Source organism: Myotis daubentonii, chromosome 4, assembly GCF_963259705.1.
Source record: "Myotis daubentonii chromosome 4, mMyoDau2.1, whole genome shotgun sequence".
Classification (NCBI taxonomy): Eukaryota; Metazoa; Chordata; class Mammalia; order Chiroptera; family Vespertilionidae; genus Myotis; species Myotis daubentonii.
The window spans coordinates 14694967-14717888 of NC_081843.1; the positions used below are offsets into that span (position 1 = coordinate 14694967).

At 55.1% G+C, this 22922-nt stretch overlaps 2 protein-coding genes and 1 long non-coding RNA gene across 8 annotated transcripts; all 3 read left to right on the forward strand.

The window, feature by feature from the left end:
- The first annotated feature begins 3425 nt into the window (after positions 1-3425).
- ATP6V0C (ATPase H+ transporting V0 subunit c) lies at positions 3426-9321 on the forward strand. The gene is made up of 3 exons (XM_059692799.1): positions 3426-3681; positions 8248-8431; positions 8581-9321. The coding sequence occupies exons 1-3, from the start codon at positions 3600-3602 to the stop codon at positions 8783-8785; spliced, it is 471 nt and encodes a 156-aa protein (XP_059548782.1). The 5' UTR covers positions 3426-3599; the 3' UTR covers positions 8786-9321.
- Positions 9322-9371: 50 nt separating this feature from the next.
- Positions 9372-20814, forward strand: AMDHD2 (amidohydrolase domain containing 2). Of its 6 annotated transcripts, none has more exons than XM_059692798.1 (11): positions 9372-9592; positions 9723-9859; positions 9939-10078; positions 18015-18069; positions 18238-18450; positions 18537-18625; positions 18703-18847; positions 18921-19028; positions 19192-19260; positions 20020-20186; positions 20571-20814. In XM_059692798.1, the coding sequence occupies exons 1-11, from the start codon at positions 9510-9512 to the stop codon at positions 20577-20579; spliced, it is 1215 nt and encodes a 404-aa protein (XP_059548781.1). In that variant the 5' UTR covers positions 9372-9509; the 3' UTR covers positions 20580-20814. The 6 variants fall into 6 exon arrangements, 4 of the variants coding, with proteins under 4 accessions (XP_059548781.1, XP_059548780.1, XP_059548779.1 ...); XM_059692797.1 differs by having other exon boundaries at positions 20085-20186; XR_009452518.1 differs by lacking the exon at positions 20571-20814 and having other exon boundaries at positions 19169-19260; positions 20085-20186.
- Positions 20815-21978: 1164 nt separating this feature from the next.
- On the forward strand, positions 21979-22680 carry LOC132232955 (uncharacterized). Its single transcript, XR_009452520.1, has 2 exons — positions 21979-22281; positions 22514-22680. It is a non-coding gene; the product is annotated as an uncharacterized LOC132232955 (long non-coding RNA).
- Positions 22681-22922: the final 242 nt, after the last annotated feature.

Below are 22922 nucleotides of genomic sequence, written 5' to 3' on the forward strand. Positions count from 1 at the left end.
TCTCAATGTTCTTTTTAAAAATATATTTGTATTGATTTCACAGAGGAAGGGAGAGAGAGATGGAAACATCAACGATGAGAGAGAATCATTAATTGGCTGCCTCCTGCATTCCCCATACTGGGGATTGAACCCGCAACCTGGGCATGTGCCCTGACTGGGAATCTAACTGTGACCTCCTGGTTCACAGGTCGATGCTCAACCACTGAGCAACACTGGCCGGGCCCTGATGTTCTCGTTCAGGCCATGCGTCAGACCATTCCACTCTCTTCTTTCTTCTTTGAAATGGCTTCTTTAGATAAGTTCATCTTTCTGATCATTTGAGGCCATTTGGAATCTTACTGTCATTTTCTCTCCAGCCATCTCCCTCTCTGCCCTCGGGACTTGCAGAATTCCATTGGACTTCTCTCTCTGCGACCAACTGGGGACCAGTGGGCCCTTTTGCCCCCATTAAATTCCTTGGAGGATAAGGACCCCAACCCACATCTCTCTATGCCTACCTATCAGGGCCTCTCACCTGAGTTTCCCAAAGCCCCTTCTTCTTTATTTCTGGAAATCCCCACTTGCACAGTGACAAGCCAGTGACAAGCCAGGGGCTCATGACACTGTGGTTTCAAGCTGGGGACTTAGCTGTGATGGAGAAGGCAGAGCGGTGTATCCCTGGCCACTCCCTTCCGCAGCCACAGCCCATCCCACCCCAGAGCCCTGCCAGTGCTGGGAGGCCTAGGGGAAGGCAACTCCCATCCCTCCTGGGCCCATCACTGGTCACCAGAAGCCCCCTGAGCCTTGGTTAAGAGGCAGGTCGTGCATGAGCCACATGGGCCAGGCTCAGCCTGTCCAGCCAGAGTTTCAGTTCCACCACTCCAGCTGCCTGACCCTGGGCAAGGTGGTTAACCTTCCTAGGACTATTTCCTTTTTCAAACAATGAGAGTAATGGTGATTTCTTCCTCAGGGGGCCATTGTGAGGATTAGATAATACCCCCCAAAATGCTCAGGACAGGCTTGGCACACACTTAGTGATCAATCAATGTTGGCTGTATGCACCAGGCACCCTACCAGGGATCAGGGATACAGAAAAAGAGGCACAGGGACTCTCAGTGGGGAAGGTAGTGAGTGCAAAAAAGTAGTAATGGAGTACAAGGGATGAAGAAGGGGCCTGAGGAGGAGGAAGGGAGGCCAGGAGGGCTTCCTGGAGGAGGTAGCTTTCCCTCAGACTGGGTAGCCTTCCCTAAGAAGGAAGAATAGTTGGTGCAGAGAGAACTACAGGATCCAGGACAAAGGCGAGGAGGGGCCAACACGAGGATAAGAGATAGGGAGGGCCTGAGAGGAGACCACCAAGGGTCCAGCCTCTGTCAGGACAGTGAAGAATTCTAGGAGGGAGCAACTGGGCAGATGGCCAGTTGGAAGGAACCTATAGCTTAAAGGTGGAGAATGGGTTGGAGTGGGGAGTGAAACCGAGCAGGTCACTCATGTAGAGGCTGTGAGAAGACCCAGGCCAGAAACGAAGGACCGCCCACGGGGCAGCGGGCTTCTGGCGGGGTCAGAGCGAAGTACGGAAGCGGAGGGCTTGGTGAGTAATGATGAATGAGCCGTTCGTGACTCGAAGGCTGCTGATGGGAGCAGTTGGGTGGATGGTTGTGTCTCTTACCCAAAATGGAAATAACCGGGTGGAAGTTAGTCGTGATGCGGATGGGACTGAGCTCGGTTTGGGGTGTCGGCAGCCCCACTAGAGAACCAGTGTGACGCCTCATTCCAGAACCTGCGCAGAAAATGAGAGGACCGGGAGCAAGCTGACCTGCTCCCTGAGCCCAGTGAGGAAACTGTCCCCCGATTTCCCGGTCTTGGAATTTCAGCCACACCAAGGTTCTGCGCACTTTGCCCACCACTGTACTTCTGACCGCCATGGACTGTCCGGCCCCTCCTTTCCTTGGTCTGAATTCTCCCCCTGCACCCAGTGTCCCTGGCACCCAGCCAGTATCCACCTGGCCTGGGCTCCCTGGTCCTGGACCCTAAGTGCCTAGAGTTATGGAGGGTGGGCTTGGGGCACGTCTGGTAAGGTACAGACAGATGACCTGATCACTCAGGGGCGGGGGTGGGAGGGGTGTGTAGCCCTGGGAACCACTGTAGGACCTGGGCCTGTCCTTGCTCCTCCCTGGAGCTCCAGGAAGGAATCAGGGCGTCTGAGCCACGGGAAATGAGCAGGAAAGAAAGGAAAGACTGTGGAGGAGTGGGCAGTGGGCCACAGCAACAGAGAAACCCACTCAGACAGCCGGACAAGTGGCTTAGAGAAATGGCAGTCCCCGGTGACCTTGGGGAAGGATGGAGGGCAGGTGAGGTGGACACACAGAGTAAAGATTCCTCTTTCCAGAAGTCAGCGTCTCGGGCAAGGGAGGGGGTGGCAGAGGGAGGCGGGGAGGACTTGGAGCTCCAGGGACACCCAGAAAGCAGGCACCCAGGGCTCCTGAAAGGGAAGAGACAAAAGGGCACAGGAAACCAGAGCTGCTGGGTAGATCATCGGGTAGCCAGTTGGGGTGCGGGGCCACCACGTGGGATCAACAGGCCGGCGTCAGTTCCCGGCCGGGCTGCGTGCTGGCTCCAGAAATAAGGGCAGCTCTGAGGGCGCAAGCTTTGCCCGAGGACAGGGCAGGGACCCCAGAACGGGCAGTCACCCCGGGAAGCCTGCACAGGCCGCAGCCCTGCCAGACTTCAAACCGGTCATGCCTTCGTCTCTTGGGGACAGAGACACCCCTCCCGCCGCTGCAGTCTGGGTCCCCAATGCAACAGAGGAGACAGAGGGAGGGAAGGGCGCGCCTTCTCCTGGGAAGCCACGGGCGAAGTCACCCATTTCTGGGGCAGGAGCTGGCGGGCCTGGGTCTGGGGACGCTGTGGTCGGGGTCAGGGTGGAGCGACCGAGGGGATTCTCAGGCGGGCGGGGGCTCCGGGGCTGGAGCGTCGGGCAGAGGCAGCGCCCGGACTCGGGACTGGGCCCCGCCTGCTCGGATGCTCGGGTCGCTCCAGGACGAGGAGAGGAGGGTCCGGGTCCCGCCGTGAGACGCCGACAGCCGAGGGTCCCAGCCGCAAAGGCGAAGAAAAGCAGCCCCCGGATCCGAACCCCGGCGGCGCCACGCAGCCGCAGAGGAGGCGGAGCGCCCCGCGTCCCGCCCCGTATGATAATGAGGCCCGCCGCCGCCCCGCCCCGATGGAGGGGCCCGACGGGCGCAACGCCGGGGGGCCGAGATGCCGCGGCCACGGGCAGCGCCCCCGCGGAGGCCGAGGGGCCGCACGCCAGAGTCCGGGCCCGCGGGGTGGCCGCACGGGGGGGGCGCGGCCAGCGGGCCGCTCAGGGGCGGGGCCGCGGCGCCCCCCGCCGGCGCGCAGTGGTCCGGCCCGCGGGGGCGGGGCCAGGATCACGTGACGCGGCCGCTGCGGCCATTTTGTTCTGCGGTGCTGGTATTTAGAGCGCAGCGGCTGACTGCCCGGGAGCCTCGCCGCCGCGTCCGTCCGCTCGCCTCGCGCCCGCTGCCAGCTGCCTGCGCGCCTCGCCCCGCCGGTCCTCGCCCCCGCCTCGGCCTGCTGAGCTCGCCCCCTCCCCACCCGCAGACATGTCCGAGGTCAAGAGCGGCGGCCCCGAGTACGCCTCCTTTTTCGCGGTCATGGGCGCCTCGGCCGCCATGATCTTCAGCGGTGAGCGCCGCGGCAGGAGGGACCCGGGGGGCGCCGGGGAGCGTGGGTCTCGTGCCCACAGCTGGCCGGGGGTTCGGCGTGTGACGTCACTCTGACGTAATTCCAAGCTGTTGCGGGGGGTCCCGGGCCTCACGTGACCGCGGGCGGGGGTCGGGGCCCAGAAGGCTGCCTGGGCCGTGGGGTGTTCAGGGTGGGGCCGGAGTGCGGGTCCCAAGGGTCTCCCAGGGATACCCGGGCTGGCCTCCCCGCTCCCGTTCCGAGTCGGTGCGGGGGTGGGGCGATGGCGCCGCTGCCATCTTAGCCAGGGGAGCGGTGGGGGGAGGCTGGGGTGGGGGCGCGCGGTCCTGCGCCTGCTCCGCATCCGCCCGCCCTCCTCCCCCTCCCCCCCCACCCCTACCTCCCTCCGCCGTCCTGCGGGAAGGCGTGACATCACACCCCAGACAGCTCCCCAGACAGAGGGCCGGCCCGGTCCGTGGGCGGTGGGGATGGGGGATCGAGTCCCGGTGCTCCCAGCCGAGGTGCCCAGCCCTTCCCTTCCCTCCATCCCCTCCTTCCCCGTCCGGGTCGGATGGGTCTAACCCTGAGGTAGGTGCTTCCGGTTAGGGCTTGTCACTGTTGCCCAATAGCCCTGTGTGGGTTTGTTGGGAAAGCTGGGCTGAGAAGTTGATGCTGAGAGTCGGCAGGAACCAGGGGTGGGAGTGTTTGGGACTGAGACAGCCGAGGACAATGGGAATCCGGCCAGCATCAGCACTGGGATGTGTGGACGCTTGCCTGGGAGTGGGTCGCACAGAGAATCTCCGCATTGAGGGGACTGGGTCTCCCCTAGGAGAGTGTTCTGGTTCAGGCCCCAATGAATGAGAATGAATGAATGAGTGAATGACCTACCTTCCTTTCCGCAAGGCCTGGTATTGGAAAGGGCTGCCCTAGGCATGGAGAAAGGGGCCTTCCAGCGTTCTCTAAGGCACCCTGCTTTTGAAGTTGGTTCTTGACAGTCCTGGGGTGTTGAATTTAGTGAAAATTGGCCTGGGAGAAAGATCCTTGGGGGCAGGCCCAGGAATGTGCCACCCAGGGAGGTGAGTCCTGGCCCAGATGCAGCCCCCATGGACTGGTCTGGCCTGGTCTGGGTCTGGTTTTTGGCTTGATGACCACGCCCTGCCCCACCCTACCTGATGAATTGGTAGGCTCCCAATGCAGGTATGTGGAGGGTTTGAACTCCAAACAGTCTCTGCTGACTGTAAACACTTGTGGGGACTTGGGGGGCTCTGCTCTCTGGGAGGCCTCCCTCTCCCTGAGCCTGCCTGCCAGTCACGAGCTGCTGAGTGAGCCCTGTCCTTTCCATCATGTGCCAGTAAGAGGTCATTTGTGGTGGGAGAAGCCTGACTTCCCCTTCCCTTCTAGCTAGTGCCTGCTCTTTCCACATCTTCAAGGGCTGACTGCTTCCCAGAACCTCCCAGCAGGCTGCCCGGCCTGCTTACCCCGGCTTTTCTGTGCTTGGCCTCCAGAGATTCTGCCTTACCTGATCTCCTTGGGGTGTGACTGGTGGCTGTCATTTATTCAACAAGTCTTGATTGAGCTCCTACTATGTGCCAGCCTCTTGGAGACATAAGTGAATAAAACACAATGCCTGCCCACCGGGAATTCTGGCTGTCACTGTTTGCTCCTGAAGCTGAGTTTGCCTGTTCAGCCCTTTATCTGTATCCTGCTCCTGGTCTCCCTCTGATTACCAGGTGCCTCTCTTTTCCTTCTAGAACTTAATTTTGTACTTGCTTTTTAAAAAAATGTATTTTATTGATTTCAGAGAAGGAGAGGGAGAGAGAGAAACATCAGTGATGTGAGAATCATTGATCGGCTGCCTCCTGCCCACCTCCTACTGGGGAACGAGCCCACAACCTGGGCATGTGCCCTTGACCAGAATTGAACCTAGGACCCTTCAGTCCGCAGGCTGATGCTCTATCCACTGAGCCAAACCGTCCAGGGCTTACTTGGTACTTTCAATGGAGCCTGACCAGCAGAGCTCCGAAAGTTACTGAGAACAGGATAGCACTGATCCAGGGCTTTTTTTGCTTGTCCCAAGCTCCTGGGTATTGAGACCATTCATCCCTATTGTTCTGAATGCAGCTTCACTCCTTTCACTACCTGGGGCTAATTGTGGTTGACTTCTTATTTCATTTCTCCTTTAAATATGTCCTTCTCCAAGGCTTGTCTTCGTCTACCTCCTTGTGCCTATGTGAACAAACCCCTCAGTTCTCAGGCCTCAGGTGTCGCTGCCTGGCCGACTCTAAGCTCTGTCCCTAGCTCCTGGCCTAGATATTCCCTGGCCTGCCTAGTGCTTTGCTGATAGGTCTTCTTACAACTGAATGAGGACCGCTCACTCTCAGGCCTCCCCAATCTCCATCTCCCACTTTAGCTTCCTCTTTTTTTTTTTTAACTTGTGACCCCAAAAAATCCAGTTGATGCTTCATCATGTCTTCCATGAAGCTGTCAGTTGTTCCTTTTCCATAATTTTTGTGACTTCCTCCCTGCTGGTAGACACCTGTGTTTGGTGCTGTGTTCTTGTAACGGCCCTCTGATCGCAGTCTCCCATTGGATCTGGAGCCCCATCAGGCTTGGCCTTCAGAGCTATCCAGGGCTTTCTCAGCCACCTGCTGCTCCCCAGCCAGCCTGCTTTTCTCTCCTGATGGTCATTCCTGTTTCTTCCCTTTGTTCTTGTGGCCTTCCCAGCCCCGGCTACAGATTTCCCTGCTGCCCTCTGAGAGACGAGCCAGCTCACTGCCTGCCTCTCGCAGTTCCAGTGCCTGTGATGCTGAGTTCCCTGAAACCATCTCCCCCTAAGTGCCATGTGGCCGCCTGTGCTTTCACCCTTGAGCCATGGCACTGGCCCCTTGCACACACGTGACAGCCTGACATGCTGGGCCTCCATTAGGAGCCCAAAGGATGCACTGCAACCGGGAGAATTCCAGCAAAGGCTTCATGAAGACAGAGGCCCTGAGCCCCAGGCTGAAGCTGCTGAATGTTTAGGCGAGGCAGTGTTAAGGTGCCTCCAGGAACATGGGGAGGAGGCAATTCAAGTCCCTTTGCCTCACCCTTGCCTCCCTCCAGTAGGTCCCCATCCAGCACTATCTTAGTTAGCATCTCCATTCAGGCTGTTTGGAATCTTCCTGCTCATCGTCACCCCTCCACTCAGATGTTACCTCTACGAAGCCCTTTCCCAGACCCCATCACTATCCTCCTCCCCACTCTCCTGGAACATGGCATTGTGGGTGGAGGTGCTATATCTGTCTCCTCCCCAAGCTTAGAGCCCTAGGAAGGCAGCGACCCTCTGAGTTCTCCCCTGCTCAGTAATGAGCAGAGTAGGTACCTTGTGGCCCACATAGGTGAACAGAATGTGCAGGGGAATGGCCAGGATTGTCTTGGTCCCTTCCATCTCCAACCCATGCTCTCTGCTCAAGAAGTGCAGTGGAACCCTGGAGAGCAGGTGACTGAGTCAGAAGAGCTGCCTTGACCCGCTGTGGCTCTCTATTCTGGGCAAGTTACTCTAGACTTCCAAGCCAGAAAGAGGGGAACTTTCAGGAAGGCAGCATACTCTATGGGGAGAGAGGAGGGCAGCGGAAGAGGAGACAGGCCTTCCTGGAGCCCCACCCCCATTACTGGAGGCCTTGGGCAGAGGCTAGGCTTCGGGGAGATCTGCCGAGGCCTCAAGGTTGGGCTGGGTGATGGCTCCACGCCCCCCTGTCTTCCTGTGCCCTGTCTTCTCCTTGGCTTGCCCTTGCTCCTCTGGTTATTGAGAGAGGATCCTCCCCAAACTTAAGGTTCTAGGCCTGCTGTATGGTTGAGGGTGTGCTCATCCCATCAGCACAGACGCCCCCTCTCCTAGCATTGTGTCCCAGGGCAGGGTGGTAGGGAGTTTAGTGGGCAGGGTGGGGAGCCCAGGAAACTCTGGCCTGAGAGAACAGGACTTACCAGATTGCTTTCCCTGACCAGTGGTCAGACCCTGTGTGTCCTGGGGCTCTTCTAGCATGTTGGCCCTGGGCATAGCCCTAGGGCCAACAGTCTGACCCTGGCCTAACATCTGGGCTGCCAATATGCAATCTTTGCATGCTTTTCCAGGCCCTCTGTGACCTGAGTGCCTGGGACTCTAGGTGGGACAAAGTGTGTCCAGAATCTCCAGCAAGACATCAGGGGCCCAGCTGCCTGTGTCCCTGTGTGACTGCTGCCAGCCTGTTACAGCTCCACTTTTTAGGTCGGGGCAGCTGAGCTGAACTCCTTGGGAGCATGGGAGCTGTGCAGCAGGATTGGGGAGTGCTGAGCACAGGTGGGGGTTTCCCAGCAGAGCAGGAGCCCAGATAAGCCACCCAGCCATAAGGACCTCTGGCAGAAGAAAGGAACAGTTACCTGTGTTTCTTGAGTGCTTGGCTGTGACCATTTCCCCTGAGGGTCACCTCCTGCCCCTGGCTGGGTGCCACCTTCATTGTTCCCTGTGATAATGGGGTGGCCCTCAGCTGTGTCAGAGCTACTGCCAAGGTGCTGGCTCCAGATGCCTGAGCTCACTTTGCCTCCTCCCAACAGCCTTGGGTGCTGCCTATGGTACCGCCAAGAGTGGCACTGGCATCGCGGCCATGTCTGTCATGCGACCAGAGCTGATCATGAAGTCCATTATCCCAGTGGTCATGGCTGGCATTATTGCCATCTATGGCCTGGTGGTGGCAGTCCTTATCGCCAACTCCCTGAATGAAGGCATCAGTCTCTACAGGTGAGTGCTGGGTTCCTCCCACCACACCCGCCCTGCCCTGGTTCAGGCCACTGCATAGGGCTGGAGGGCTGGGGAGTGGGCTAGTGGCCTGTGCCTACCATCTTCCCCAACAGGCAGCTAATGTCTATTCTGTGTCCTCTCTCCCCCAGGAGTTTCCTCCAACTGGGCGCTGGTCTGAGTGTGGGCCTCAGTGGGCTGGCAGCGGGCTTTGCCATTGGCATTGTGGGTGACGCCGGTGTGCGGGGCACTGCCCAGCAGCCCCGACTATTCGTGGGCATGATCTTGATCCTCATTTTCGCAGAGGTGCTGGGTCTCTACGGTCTCATCGTCGCCCTCATCCTCTCCACAAAGTAGCTCCTCTCAAAGCCCACCAGCCACAGGATATGATGTAAAGACCACCCCCTCCTCATTCCAGAATGAACAGCCTGATACACATGCACGGGGCAGCTGCCCCCCTCTACCCCCAAGTAGTTGGTCTTGTAAATGCGCAGTGTCCTAGTGCCCATTGTCTGTTGCCCCCACCCGCCCCGTGCCGTGGACATCTGGGCCCACTCATCATCACCCATCCAGGTCCCCTGACCAGTGAGGATGGTGGCTTCTAGCCACCCCCACCCACTTACCTGCCCTAGAGTGCTCTGTGTATAGGGATGAATTCGAATTGTCGTTTTCACTGGATGTTTATTTATAAAGATTTGACCTGTTCGCACGTCTGTGGAGCAGCCCTACAGTCTCCCAACTATAATAATCTTTAGAGTGTCGCTTTGTGGGGTTACCGTGTGCCCTGAGATCTTTTGTATGGAACCACTGTCCTCCAGCCCTAGCTGCGGGGCCATGAGCTGGGCCTGCGAGGCCCAGAGCCGTGTCCAATAAAATTCTCGGATGTGACTGGACATCTGTGTGTGTGCTTGTGTGGGCCCGGGGGGAGGGGCGGGCTGCTGAGCCGCGGCGTCAGAGCGCCGCAGTGTGCGCGGTCACGTGGGCACGCTGGTCACGTGGCGCGCGCTGTAGTCAGCTGAGGGTCATGTGGGTGGGGCCCCGCTCCGGCGCCCCCAGCTGAGCTCGGCTCATTCGGCTCAAGATGCGCGACGGAAAGGGCGCTTCGCGGGCCCCGGTGCTCCGGTTCACCAACTGCCGCATCCTGCGGGGCCGAAGGCTGCTCAGGTGGGGCGTGGGGGCGGCGCCTGGCGCTGCGGGAGTGGAGCCGGCGGGCGCAGGGCCTGGCCATGGTGGACGCGGGTTGGGTGCAGGGTGCTGGGTCGGCGACACGAGCCCCACCCCTCTCTGTCCGCAGGGAGGATCTGTGGGTGCGCGAGGGCCGCATTCTGGACCCAGAGAAGCTCTTCTTTGAGGAGCGGCTCGTAGCCGACCAGCAGCGGGACTGCGGGGGCTGCCTCCTGGCGCCCGGCTTCATTGACGTGCAGATCAACGGTGCGGTCGGGGCCTGGGGGTGGAGACCCAGGGGCGGAGCTCGGAGCGCCGTGCGACCTCCTCTCTTCTGCGACCACAGGTGGATTTGGCGTTGACTTCTCGAAGGCCACAGAGGATGTGGGTTCGGGAGTAGCCCTTGTAGCCCAGAGGATCCTGTCGCACGGAGTCACCTCTTTCTGTCCCACCTTAGTCACCTCGCCACCAGAGGTTTATCACAAGGTGAGGTCAGGCGCCCGGCCTCAAGCCAAGGGGGCCCGAGAAGTAGCCAGCTCCTTAATTTTCAGATACCATTTCCTCTCCCCACAATGCACTTGGGTCTGACCTCACCTGCTGACCTTCCTCCATCTGGTCCTTCCGGGTCCTGTCCCTTGGTCGTTCTCAAATTCAGGTGTCCCTCTGCCTGCTCCCCTGGGCCCGCTGTCATTTCCGGTCTGTCTGCTGCAGCTGTCCCCACAGGCCTCCACATTTGCTGCCTCAGCACCTTCACCTGCCACATGCCTTTCCCACTCTGTACTCTGGCTACTTCCAGGTTCCAGAATCTGCCTCCTGGATCAAGGCCATGGGGACTTTCCCATTGCCACATCCTTGGCGCCTTCTCAGGCTTTTCCCTGGCTAACCTGCCTGTGGTATGGTGTGTGGTAACCTTCCAGAGAGAAGCTCCATTGTACTCCAGCCTTTCTCTGCTGCAATGGCCTGCACCCACACCCTCCCACTTTACTTCTGACCTGCAAGTCCTGCTGTTCAGGTGTCAGGTGTCCTTTTTCCTTTAAGAAATTTTACTTTTCATGCAGGTTCTTCACTTTACTCTTTGCCACATTTAATTATTTGGTCTCATTCTCTGTGTGTATGTTCTTTTTTTCCTGAGGTGTTTGAGAGTAGGTTGTATAGGTTGTGCCTCTTTACTTCTTAACTATTTCTTAAAAGCATGGGTATTCTGTTGTGTAGGCATAATAGAGTTACTGAGTTTAGGAAATTGTTATCTTTTAAACTACCATCTTTGTTCCAATTTTGTAGTATTTTTTTCTTCCAGTACAGGATCCATTTCAGAATCACTGATTGGGTTGCCCTCTGTGGGGTTCCCTCCTGGGAGTGTGGAGATAGCACCAGAGCCAGGAGCTGTGCGAGGTGGATGTGGGCTCCTGACTTCTATCACCTGTCAGCTGGGAGACTTGGGAGACTCCTTACTCCTTCTGAGCCTCTGTTTCCTCAAACCTAAAGTGAGAATAATAATGACATTCATCCTTTAGAGTTGTTGGGTGCTCAGCACTGTGCTTGGTACATATTAAGCACTAGCTAAATGTCAGCTATGGACATCGTTCTGGAAATTTATCACAGCTCTCCCATCACAGAGTCAGATGTTAAAAACCAAACTCATCTTCCTGCCACAGGCTCGCACCTGATTCCGTGCTTTCTCTCCTGGTCACATCCTATAATTTACGGAACCTGGAATCCTGGAACATGCTCTCCCTCCTACTTCTTTGTTCTTTGTCTTCCCCCTTCCCAGTCCCCACCAGTGAGGCTTAGTGACTGTTATCCTAGTCTCCTGAAGAGTGTACAGCGCTCAGCACAGCACTCACACTCCTCCTCCGCTCTTATCTGCAGGATAAACACCACCTTCCCAAACCTTCTCTCCCTACCTGCCAAGCATTGGCTCTGCCCAGGTACATTCCAGCCATCCAGGCCGTTGCTCTCCTGCCCACCCCACCCCTCACCCCCAGCCCCCTGCCTTTCTATGTCTGCCGCACCAGCTGGTTCACATCCTTCCCCATCTACCTGTGCAGTACATTGGCCCATCGTGATACAAACTGTGAGATCTTTTTCCTTAGGAGAAGGAGCTTCTGGCCAGAGGACTCCTATTTTCTTCCCAGCACTCACCAACCCCCTTAAACCCTTACAGGATAAAGACCTTGGGAAGCAGAGAATAAACTGATTTATAGTGGAAATTGTTGAGGGCTCTGAACATAAAAATTTTAACACAGGTATCATCTTAGAAACTACAGGACTGCTCATTTGGCTGTCTCCCCTACTCCCACTCCCATCCACCCCCCTTCTTCCATGGCCCATTCATACTGAGCAGAACTAGATTGCCTCTCTGTCAGAGTTGCCCAGGTTTGGTCATCATGCTCTGGTCCATTGAGACCTCCTGCTCTTTTTCTGGGGGTGTCCTCCAGTCTTGCCCTTTTCTGTCCGTCCAGGAGGAAGGTTGGCTTGCGCTGCTCTCTGCTTCTCTGAGGCACGATCAGGTACCGCCTCAGGGTGCGGCCAGGCCATGGCTGCTGGCCCCCGCATCTTCTACACTGGCCTCTCCCACTTTTTCCTCCCTGTAGGTGCCTCATTCCCTTCACCTCTAGACTGTTTTTTATTCTGTTCTCTCTACTTAATGCTCCCTTGCTTTCCCTCTTAAAAGTCTGTTCTGGAAAAGCTCATCCATTGTCTTTTCTTTCATCTTTAGTGAACTTGTATATGTTATAACTTTCATGGCTTATTAGGAAAAATAGTAGCCCTTTGCCCCCACACTTCTCACTGAGGGACAGTCACTTTCTTTATTTTTTATATATTTTTTAATGGGACAGTCCCTTTTAACTCAGTTGACCCTTTGGAATTTACCCTTATATCTCTAAAAGCTATGCTGGTACTCCTGCTTGACTTTTCAGTTTAGAGCAGTATTATTGGCTTCCCATCAGGAAAGATGATTGGCTCTCTTTGGCCTCTTTTAGCTCTTTCGCTTCTTATCTTCCCCAAATAGTTTCTTGCAATTTTTGTTAGATTAGTCACTGGGACTGTGTAAAGAGGACTTGTAGCTCATTTACATTTAAAAAAAAAAAAATCCTCACCTGAGGTTTTCCATTGCTTTTAGATAGAGTGGAAGGGAGAGAGCAAGGGAAGGGGGGGGCGGGGCAGAGAGAAAGAAAGAGAAAGAGAAACATCAGTGTGAGAGACGTATTGATTGGGTGCCTCCTGCATGCTGACCAGGGCTGGGAATGGCCTGCACTCCAGGTATGTGCCCTTGACTGGGAATCCAACCCGAGACCCTTTGGTGCTCGCAGCTGACACTAACCACTGAGAAACACCAGCCAGGGCTACATTTTTTAAAAAGATTTTTTAAATTGATTTTTAGAGAGAGAGGAAAGGAAAGGGAGAAAGAGAAACATCATTGTGACAACGGAGCATCAATCAACTACCTCCTGCACGGCCGAACCCCAGGCCTGTTCCCTGACGGGGATCAAACCAGCAACCTTTTGGTGTAGGGGATGATGTTCCAATCAACTGAGCCACACTGGCCAGGGCTGCATAGTTTTTTATCTGCTGACTTAATTCCAGGCTTTCTGCCAGTTGTCTTGTTCCTCTTTTGGGATATTTAGACAGACCAAGGATTCCATCTGTTTTGTTGTCTTGTGGAAGCCTTGGGACCTACTTTTCCAGCACTGGCTGCTGGCCTTACCTGGCCAAGCTGTCCTGGGAGTCCCCTTACCCTCACTTGGAGGGGGTCCTCTGGCCTCTTTCTGCTGGATCTTTCTGTATCCTGTGTCTTCCTCTCTGCTGGTTTACACCTTTGTTTGGTGGAGCACATCCTCCAGTGACTTTCGGAGAGAGGGGTCGTAAGATGTAAAGGTTTTGAGATCTCGATAGTCCAAAAACGTTGTCTCTGGATTGATGGTTTGGCTAGGTTAGAATTCTAATTGAGGAGTCATTTTTCTCTAGAATTTTAAAGGCATTTAACTTCCAGAGTAGCTAATGAAAACTTGGAAACCATCTGACCCCTGATCCTTTGTGTGTGACCTGTTTCTTCCCTCTGGAAACTTGTGGGATCTTCCCTTTGTCCCTGGGTTCTAAAGTCTCAGGGTGATGCCCGAGCCACTTTGGCTCAGTGGATAGAGCGTCGGCCTGCGGACTGAAGGGTCCCAGGTTTGATTCTGGGCAAGGGCACATGCCTGGGTTGCAGGCTGGATCCCCCATAAGGGGACATGCAGGAGGCAGCCGATCAATGATTCTCTCTCATCATTGATGTTTCTATCTCTCTATCCCTCTTCCTCTCTAAAATCAATAAAAATATATTTTTAAAAATAAATAAATAAAAATAAAAAATAAAGTCTCAGGGTGACATTTCGGGGCCTGGGGGAGCTCTTCTACTTTGCTGGCCTTTGTTGGGCCCTGTCAGTCTGGAAGTCCTGTTTTGGGGTTTTTGTTTGTTTGTTGTGGTTTTGTTGTGTGGGGGGTTTTTTGTTTTTTGGGGTTTTTTTCCTGGATGGCAACTCTCCTTTTATTCTCTCCTTTCTTCCTTGTTGACTGTTTTCTGAACATTCTCTTAGCTTTTTTTTATCTTCCAGTTCTTCTCTTATTTTTCTTTTTTTTTGCTTTAGTGCATATTTTTGTTAACCTAAAAATAAAAAGGCCTTTTAAAGTGAGGGGCAGCCCTGGCCAATACAGCTCAGTTGGTTAGAGCGCCATCCCGATACACCAAGGTTGTGGTGGGTTCAGTTCAGGGCATGGACAAGAATCAACCAAGGCCCTGGCCAGTGTAGCTCAGTGTTTTGGGCATTGTCCTGTGCACCTAAGGGTTGCGGGTTTGTTCCCTGGTCAGGGCACGTGTCCAGGCTCAATCCCCAGTAAGGGGTGTGTAGGAGGCAGCCAATCAATGATTCTCTCTCATCATTGATGTTTCTATCTCTCCCTTTACCTTCCTATCTGAAATAAAAATATATATATATATATTTTTTTTAAAGAATCAATCAATGAATGCATAAATAAGTGGAGCAGCAAATCAATGTTTCTCCCTTCCTCTCTCTAAAAATCAATAAATAAAAAATTTAAAAATAAAGTGAGAGGCAAAGGATTTATTTGAGATCAAGGAATAGCTATTTGGGAAGCACTGATTTAGGCAGCAGTCCAAGTAATGTTCTGATTTGGAGACAAAAGCAATGGGTATTTATATGAATGAGAAGGGGAAGGGGAACAGTTACATCAGTTGAAGGAAGGCATTTTTATTGGTGTGGATAATATAACAGTTGATGTTAATGCTTTTATAATTAAATAATAATATTAAATAATATGTTATTATTTTTAGAGAGAGTGAGAGAGGAGAGAGACATTGATGTGAGAGAGAAACATCCATTGGTTGCCTCCTGATGGGATTGACCCCACAACCTGGGTATGTGCCTTGATCGGGAATCGAACTTGTCACCTTTTAGTGTATGGGAAAACGCTCCAACCATTGAGTCACACCGGCCAGGGAAATAGTGATGTTAATTCTAAACAATCTTTTTAATTTTCAGTGCAGTAGTCATAATAACTGCTTTCTTGTTATCTTTGCAAACAGTTCTTTGGGATACAATGTTACTTAAGCCCAGGCCAGATGGTTTATTTTGCCCTGTTTTAACATTTCAAAAATGTAAGGTATAAGATGTGCAAGGGAGTTCCTCTGGCATGGTAGCTCTGGTTCCATTATATAGTGACATTTATTATATATTTTCGGCACTTTAATGTGCAAGTGCTTGCTTTCCCCCCGTAATGTTCTTTTTTTTCTAACATCCCATTCTTTTTGTTATTGTTGTTATTGGTTTGTTTTAAGAATAGTTTATTGATTTTTATTTATTTATTTATTAATATAAAGGCTTTTTAAAAAACCTTTATTGATTTCAGAGAGGAAGGGAAAAGGAGAGAGAGATAGAAACATCAATGATGAGGATCATTGATGAGCTGCCTCCTGCACGCCCCCTACTGGAAATCGAGCCCGCAACCCAGGCATGTGCCTTTGGCTGGAATCGAACCTGGGACCCTTCAGTCCACAGGCTGATGCTTTATCCACTGAGCCAAGCTGGCTAGGGCAGTTTATTGATTTTTAGAGAGAGGAAGGGAGAAGAGAGAAACATCAGTGTGAGAGCATAACATTGATTGCCTGCCTCTTGCACACTCTCTACTGGGGATTGAGCCCACAACCCAGGCATGTGCCCTGACCGGGAATTGAACCAGCAACCGCCTGGTGCATTGCAGGACGCTCCAACAAACTGAGACGCCGGCCAGAGCTCACACCCCATTCTTATTTCATGGGTATGAGACCCCTCTTACTTGTTCTCCTTTCCTTGGGTGTTTGCTCCCGACCAGGTGTGTCCTTTCAGAGGCTTTCTCAAGCTGGTAGGCCTTGGTCATCTATTCTGATTGAGAGCAGTTCTCAGCTAGCCACCAGGAGCACCAGCGGGTGTTCCTGAGAGCACCCTTAGGTTGAGATCCCTGAGTCCTTCCTCCTGAGCTGGTCAAATCCCCAGAGAAGAGTCTTGTTCTGTTCAGAGGGAACAATCCTGACTGGTGACATTCAGGGAGCATTAAAAATATAAACTTCAGCCCTGACTGGTATGGCTCAGTGGATAGAGCGTCGGCCTATGGACTGAAGGGTCCCAGGTTCGATCCCGGTCAAGGGCATGTACCTTGGTTGCCGGCACATCCCCAGTAGGAGGTGTGCAGGAGGCAGCTGATCAATGTTTCTCTCTCATCGATGTTTCTAACTCTCTATCCCACTCCCTTCCTCTCTAAAAAATCAATAAAATATATTAAAAAATATATATATATATAAACTTCAGTCCTAGCTGGTTAGCTCACTGGATAGAGCGTCGGCCCATGGACTGAAGGGTCCCGGGTTTGATTCCGGTCAGGGGCACATGCCTGGGTCGCAGGCTTGATCCCTGGTGTGGGGCATGCAGGAGGCAGCTGATCAATGTGTTTCTCGCATCACTGATGTTTCTATCTCTCCCTTTCCCTTCCTCTCTGAAATCAATAAAATATACACTTCAGCCCTAGCCGGTTTGGTTCTGTGGATAAAGCATTGGCCCGCAGACCAAAGGGTCCCAAATTCGATTCTGGGCAAGGCACGCGTACTTTGGTTGCAGACTTGATCCCTGGCCCTGGTTGGGGTGCATTCGGGAGGCAACCAATCAATGTGTCTCTCTCACATTGATGTTTCTCTCTGTCTCTCCCCCTCCCTTCCACTCTCTAAAAACCAATGGAAAAATATTCTTGGGGATATATATATATATATATAAACTTCAGGCCCTGGCCAGGTAGCTCAGTTGGTTAGAGCATTGTCCCAATGTGTCAAGGTTGCAGGTTCAATCCCTGGTCAGGGCACATACAAGAATCAATCAATGAGTGTCTAAATCAGTGGAACAACAAATCAATGTTTTTCTCATTCCCTCTCCCTCCCTCCCTCCCTCTCTCCAAAGTCATATACATTTCATTTTAATTGCCCCATTTTCTGCTTCTACCCACTTGTGCGGTTTACTTCTCTAGGCTCTTGGCAGGGCATACTCGGGGGTCCAGCTGGTCTTGAACGAGGCTCCTGCTGTTTGTCCCCCCACTTCTCAAGGCACCAGGTGTTGCCGGCCTGAGCCCGTTGGGGCTTTGGGACCTTGTTTCCTTCCTTTCCCCACAGTGCATGGCTGCCCACATCTGCCCAGCGTCCACTCGTTGGGCTCCAAGCAGGGTCAGCCTACCCTTCTCCTGTCCTCTCTGTCACACCAGGTTTAAGGCTCTTAAATATCTCTGTGCTCTGTCCCAGGCTCACCCAGGGACTTGACAGTATTCTGTGGGCTCCTTCCCCACCTTGAAGGAGGGAGATGTGGGCTGGGACGCCTGCCTGTCCACCCACCTCCAGGATCACTACATTGTGTGAGCACCTGTCACACACAAGTGACCCTCAAGACTGTGTCCAGCTCGAGGCACAGTATGGCCATCCTGTCAGTGCCTGAAACCCTGCTTTTGCCCCTTGCTCTGCCTGGATTGCTCATACTCCTTCTGCCTCTGGCCTTCAGGGAAGCCAGGCCCATCACCCTGTCTGGGTCCAAACCCTTGGGGCATGCTGCCTGGACTTGGACCATCTTGAGGACCATGCACCTGACCCTTGCCTGGGGGTCTCCTCGCCTCCTGGTCCTCACAGGCAGGCCAGTCTCACATCCCAGGCCTGTCGTTCTTGGTGCCGCTGACCGCCCTGCTGGTTCTGAGCGCCATGCTTTCCCTGACCGTGGTTGGGGGCCTTTGACCATCTTCTAATACCTGATGGAAGGCCAGTGAGCACTAGACTAGGCTCCGAACTGTGACCTTGGCTGGGCTGTAACGTTGGTGCTGGGCCATTGGGGGCAGGGCTTTAACAGCTGGTTCCCCCCAGGTCCTTCCTCAGATCCCTGTGAAGAGTGGTGGCCCCCATGGGGCAGGGGTCCTCGGTGAGTGGCTGACCCCTCTCCTCGCCCCCACCCTGGGAGGTTCCTATGGGACCTGTTGGCAGCCCCTACTCTTCCAGATGCCCAAATGGGGTGGGAGGGTGGGCAGGTGAGAGGGGCAGTGGCTGCAGGGTGAGAGGCCTGCTGGAGCCATCCACTCCCTCCTACCAGGTGTGCACCTGGAGGGCCCGTTTATCAGCCGGGAGAAGCGGGGTGCACACCCCGAGGCCTGCCTGCGCTCTTTTGAGGCCAATGCCTTCCACGATGTTCTCGCCACCTACGGGTCCCTGGACAACGTTCGCATTGTGACGCTGGCTCCTGAGTTGGGCCGTAGCCATGAGGTGATCCGGGCGCTGACGGCTCGGGGCATCTGTGTGTCCCTAGGTGAGGGGGTACGTCCCCACCCGCGGGGGAAGGCAGCCTGGGGCTCCTGGGCCGGTGGCAGGATCTGAGTGCAGGTGCCTGTGCAGGGCACTCTGTGGCTGACCTGCAGGTTGCAGAGGAAGCCGTGCAGAGCGGGGCTACCTTCATCACCCACCTCTTCAACGCCATGCTGCCTGTGAGTGCTGCCCCGGCTCCCGTGGGCGGGCTGGGGGCTCCTGCTGTCGCTCAGCTTCTCCATCCTGGCCCTGCCAGTTCCACCACCGGGACCCTGGCATCGTGGGGCTCCTGACGAGTGACCGGCTGCCCCCCGGCCGCCACATCTTCTACGGAATGATCTCCGATGGCATACACACCAACCCCGCAGCCCTGCGCATTGCCCACCGGGCCCATCCCCAGGGTGAGCGGCTGGGCAGGGTCGGGGCAGGTGGGAGGACCATGTGGGGCAGGTCTTGAGGCCTCTTCATCCCCAGGGCTGGTGTTAGTCACCGACGCTGTCCCTGCCCTGGGCTTGGGCAATGGCCGACACACGCTAGGGCAGCAGGAGGTGGAAGTGGATGGGCTGACGGCCTATGTGGCAGGTGAGTGACCACGGTCCCCACTGGCTGCCCACATTAGAAGAGCCCCTCAGCCCCTCTGGTGGGATGCAGGAACCTAGGTGTCCCCAGCCGACCCACACCCCATCCAGTGTGCCTGGTGGCCCCTGCCCTCCACCCCCCAGAGCCTGCCCTCTCTGCTCTCAAGGCACCAAGACACTGAGCGGCAGCATAGCTCCGATGGACGTCTGCATTCGGCATTTCCTGCAGGCCACAGGTCAGCGAGGCTGGTGTGTGTGTGTATGTTGGGGGCGGAGGTTGCATCTGAGAGAAGCTGGACATCCCTTGTCTGTCATGTCTAGTGGGGTTCCTCAGGGATGGGCATTCGTAAGTTGGTAAGGTCCCACCCATAGGGAGGGGGAGAGGAGGACAAGCAAGCAAAGAGCTGGAACCCAGGGTGACAGGCACCCAAACCAGGGCACCCAAGACTTTGCCCCACATGAGAGCAGGGCATTGGTTCGGGGCCTATGGGATTGCAGGACTTAGCAGGTACAGAGCTGTGATGAGGTGGAGGGGGCCAAGGCAGCAATCCAGGCTCCAGGGTCGGGCTGTGTGTTCTGGGGGAGGTGGGTCGGGGTTATCTGGCAGAGGTTGTAGTTGGCCAGGCCTCATGGGGCTCTTCGCAGCACCCGGTAGGGTGTCATCTGGGAGCTGAGGGTCACCAGGGTCCAAGATGCTGTTTAGAGCAGCAAGGAGACAGGCTGGGAGGCAGGAGACAGCTGTGGCCTGGCCTGGGAGTGATGCAGGAGGTGGAGGAAATTGGGTTTGGTTATTTGACTTCTTGGTAGGGGCAGAGCACCAAGCCCTAGGTGGCCTCATGGATGCCCAGGGTACTCCTTTCTTGTGGGGGTGCTCTCCCTGGGACCCAGAAGGAGGGTCCCCACAGGGTTGGGATGGGTGAGTGGCTGCGGGGGAGGAGACGGGGGGGTCTTGTCGACCCGCTGCAGAGTCCTGGGATATGTCCTCCCATCCCTAGGACTTGGAGCTCCAGGGCTGTGGGGGCGGGGTGAGGGTGGTCACCCAGCTGTGTCTCCTGAGCAGGCTGCAGTGTGGAGTCGGCCCTGGAGGCTGCGTCACTGCACCCCGCCCAGCTACTGGGACTGGAGAAGCTCAAGGGAACCCTGGACTTTGGAGCTGATGCAGGTCAGGGTCCAAGGTGGGGTGGCCTGGGCAGCCTGAAGATTCAGGAGTTCTTGGGAGGCCTGGGTCAGGGACAGGGTGGGCAGAAGGGTGGAACCTCCCCAACGTCCAGGCAGCCTCACCCGGCAACCAGCCTCGGGCTGGCCCCACTCCCCCAGCAGGCCAGGCTTCTGACGTCTGAGACTAGATGGGGCAGGGCCTCCTGGTCCCTTATTCCTGCCTCCCACTGCCAGAGTCTCGGTTCCAGGGCCTCCGTCAGTCTGTGCTGGGTCAGGGCATCCTCTCCTGCACAGTGTGCCCCAGGCTTTGGCTTTCCCACCGCCTTGGGCTGGGGTAGGAGGGGCAGCCCCACCCCTGCCTCCTGCTCACAGCCCACCTTTGGCCCAGACTTCGTGATGCTCGACGACTCCCTCCACGTTCAGGCCACCTACATCTCAGGCGAGTTGGTGTGGCAGGCGGAGGAGGCCAGGCAGTGACCTGGGCCCACAGCTGGAAAGGACACCCAGCCTCACCCGGACACGGACAATACTGGGCTGCTGAGGAGCTGGTCTCCGAGGAGAGAATGGGAACCCTGCCCCCGGTGAATGACAGCCCTGGAGGCGACTGGCTTGGATAAACCATATACCCCAAAGGGACTTGCCTGGTCTCTGAGTTTTGCTTCAAAGCAGGCTTCTTGCTGTTTCCACTGTCACCCTGGTGGCCTTCCTGAGGCTGGGGTTGGGGTTGTGGCTTAGGATTGGGAGTGGATGGACTCCAGCTCAGTCCAGCCTTGCAAGGAGGCGTCACGGGTCTGTTAGAAGGGTGTGTGTGAGGCCTGCAGACTTGCAGGCAGGTGTGTCATTTGGAAATGAATGGAGGGGCGGGAGGGGGAAGCCACAGGCGACAGGTTGAGAAGCTGAAAACTGGCAGGAAGAGGCTGGGGGACAGTGAATGGGGACAACTTCAGAAGTTTGCCTGTTGTGGGGCTGAGGGGAAGGGTACATCTTGGAATTTTAAACAGGAGAGCATTGGTCTTAGAGACATTAAGAATATGGGCAAGGAATGTCTTAGTTTGTGCTCTCAAGGGGGCACTACAGAGGTTTGGGAGGTAGGTGTGTGGGTGTCCTGTGGTCTCGCTCTCTGCACATCACCCAGCACTCCTCTCTGACCTTCAGAGGGATCCACACTGGCCTCCGGACCCCAGGTTGCCGAGCTCTGATTTCAGGAGGCAGTGGTTGGAGACCCCTGAGCTGACCGTGGCTACTGCTCCCTGGCCTGCCTGACTGGACCAGCCCCGCAAGATCATCCAGGCTCTGAATCTTTTGGGATCTTTTCTGAACAACCCAACTCCCAAGAGGGCTCCAGGAGCCATCCTGTCCTCGTGTTTGTACAGCTGTAGGTAACCCTGTCTGGTGTTGGTGGGCAGTTTGTGGTCACCAATGTCCTGTGCCCTGCAGGACACAGGGTCCAGCTGGACCCCACCTTCCGAGTCTCCTCGCCCTGGCAAAGGTCCTTGGGAGAGGGCAGATGAGCTCGGCTAATAGGTTAGCAGCTGAGCAGCGGTTGTCGGCACTTTCCTGGTACTGGGCCTCATTCATTTTTTAAATATATTTTTATTGATTTTTTACAGAGAGGAAGGGAGAAGGATAGAGAGCCAGAAACATCGATGAGAGAGAAACATCGATCAGCTGCCTCCTGCACACTCCCCACCGGGGATGTGCCCGCAACCAAGGTACATGCTCTTGACCAGAATCGAACCTGGGACCCTTCAGTCCGCAGGCCGACGCTCTATCCACTGAGCCAAACCGGTCAGGCCTGGGCCTCATTCATGATTGTGGGTATTCACTTGCTCCGTTCGCCTGCCAAAAACCCAAAGGGCCGTCCTGTTGGTCATCTGGGGCACTGAGTCCCAGAGCTGGTGGGCATTGGGTCAGCACTTGGCCTGGCCTAGCCAACCATGGGAGCCTTCCTTAGACCTGTCCGCTCTCTGGGTGAAGAACCGTGGAGGGACTGGTTGAGATGGTGGTCAGCCAGGTGACACCAGAGATGACAGGAGCCAGCACGGCTGAGAAGAAAGAGCACTCAGGCAAAGGGAACTGCCCCACAATGCCCAGGCTTAGTGCAGCCGTGGGCAAACTACGGCCCGCGGGCCAGATCCGCCCGTTTGAAATGAATAAAACTAAAAAAAAAAAAAAAAAAGAGACCGTACCCTTTTATGTAATGATGTTTACTTTGAATTTATATTAGTTCACACAAACACTCCATCCATGCTTTTGTTCCGGCCCCCTCCGGTCCAGTTTAAGAACCCATTGTGGCCCTCGAGTCAGAAAGTTTGCCCACCCCTGGCTTAGTGTGTTGGAGGAACAGAACTAATGGCCACTGGGGCTGGAGCTGGGCCCCGCAGCTGCAGGGAGAGTTCTGATGTTATTTGAAGTGTAGAGGCAGTGGCTGGAGTATCTTTTTTTTTTTTTAATTGTGGTAAAATACATGTAACAATCACCATTTTTAAAAATATATATATTTTAATTGATTTCAGAGAGGAAGGGAGGTGGGGGGAGAGAGAGAAAGAGAGAAACATCAATGATGAGAGAGAATCATTGATCGGCTGCCTTCTGCATGCCCCCTACTGGGGACTGAGCCTGCAACCGAGATATGTGCCCTTGACTGGAATCGCACCCAGGACCCTTCAGTCCGCAGGCCAACGCTCTATCCACTGAGACAAACCAGCTAGGGCATTTTTTTTTTTTTTTTTTTTTTTTT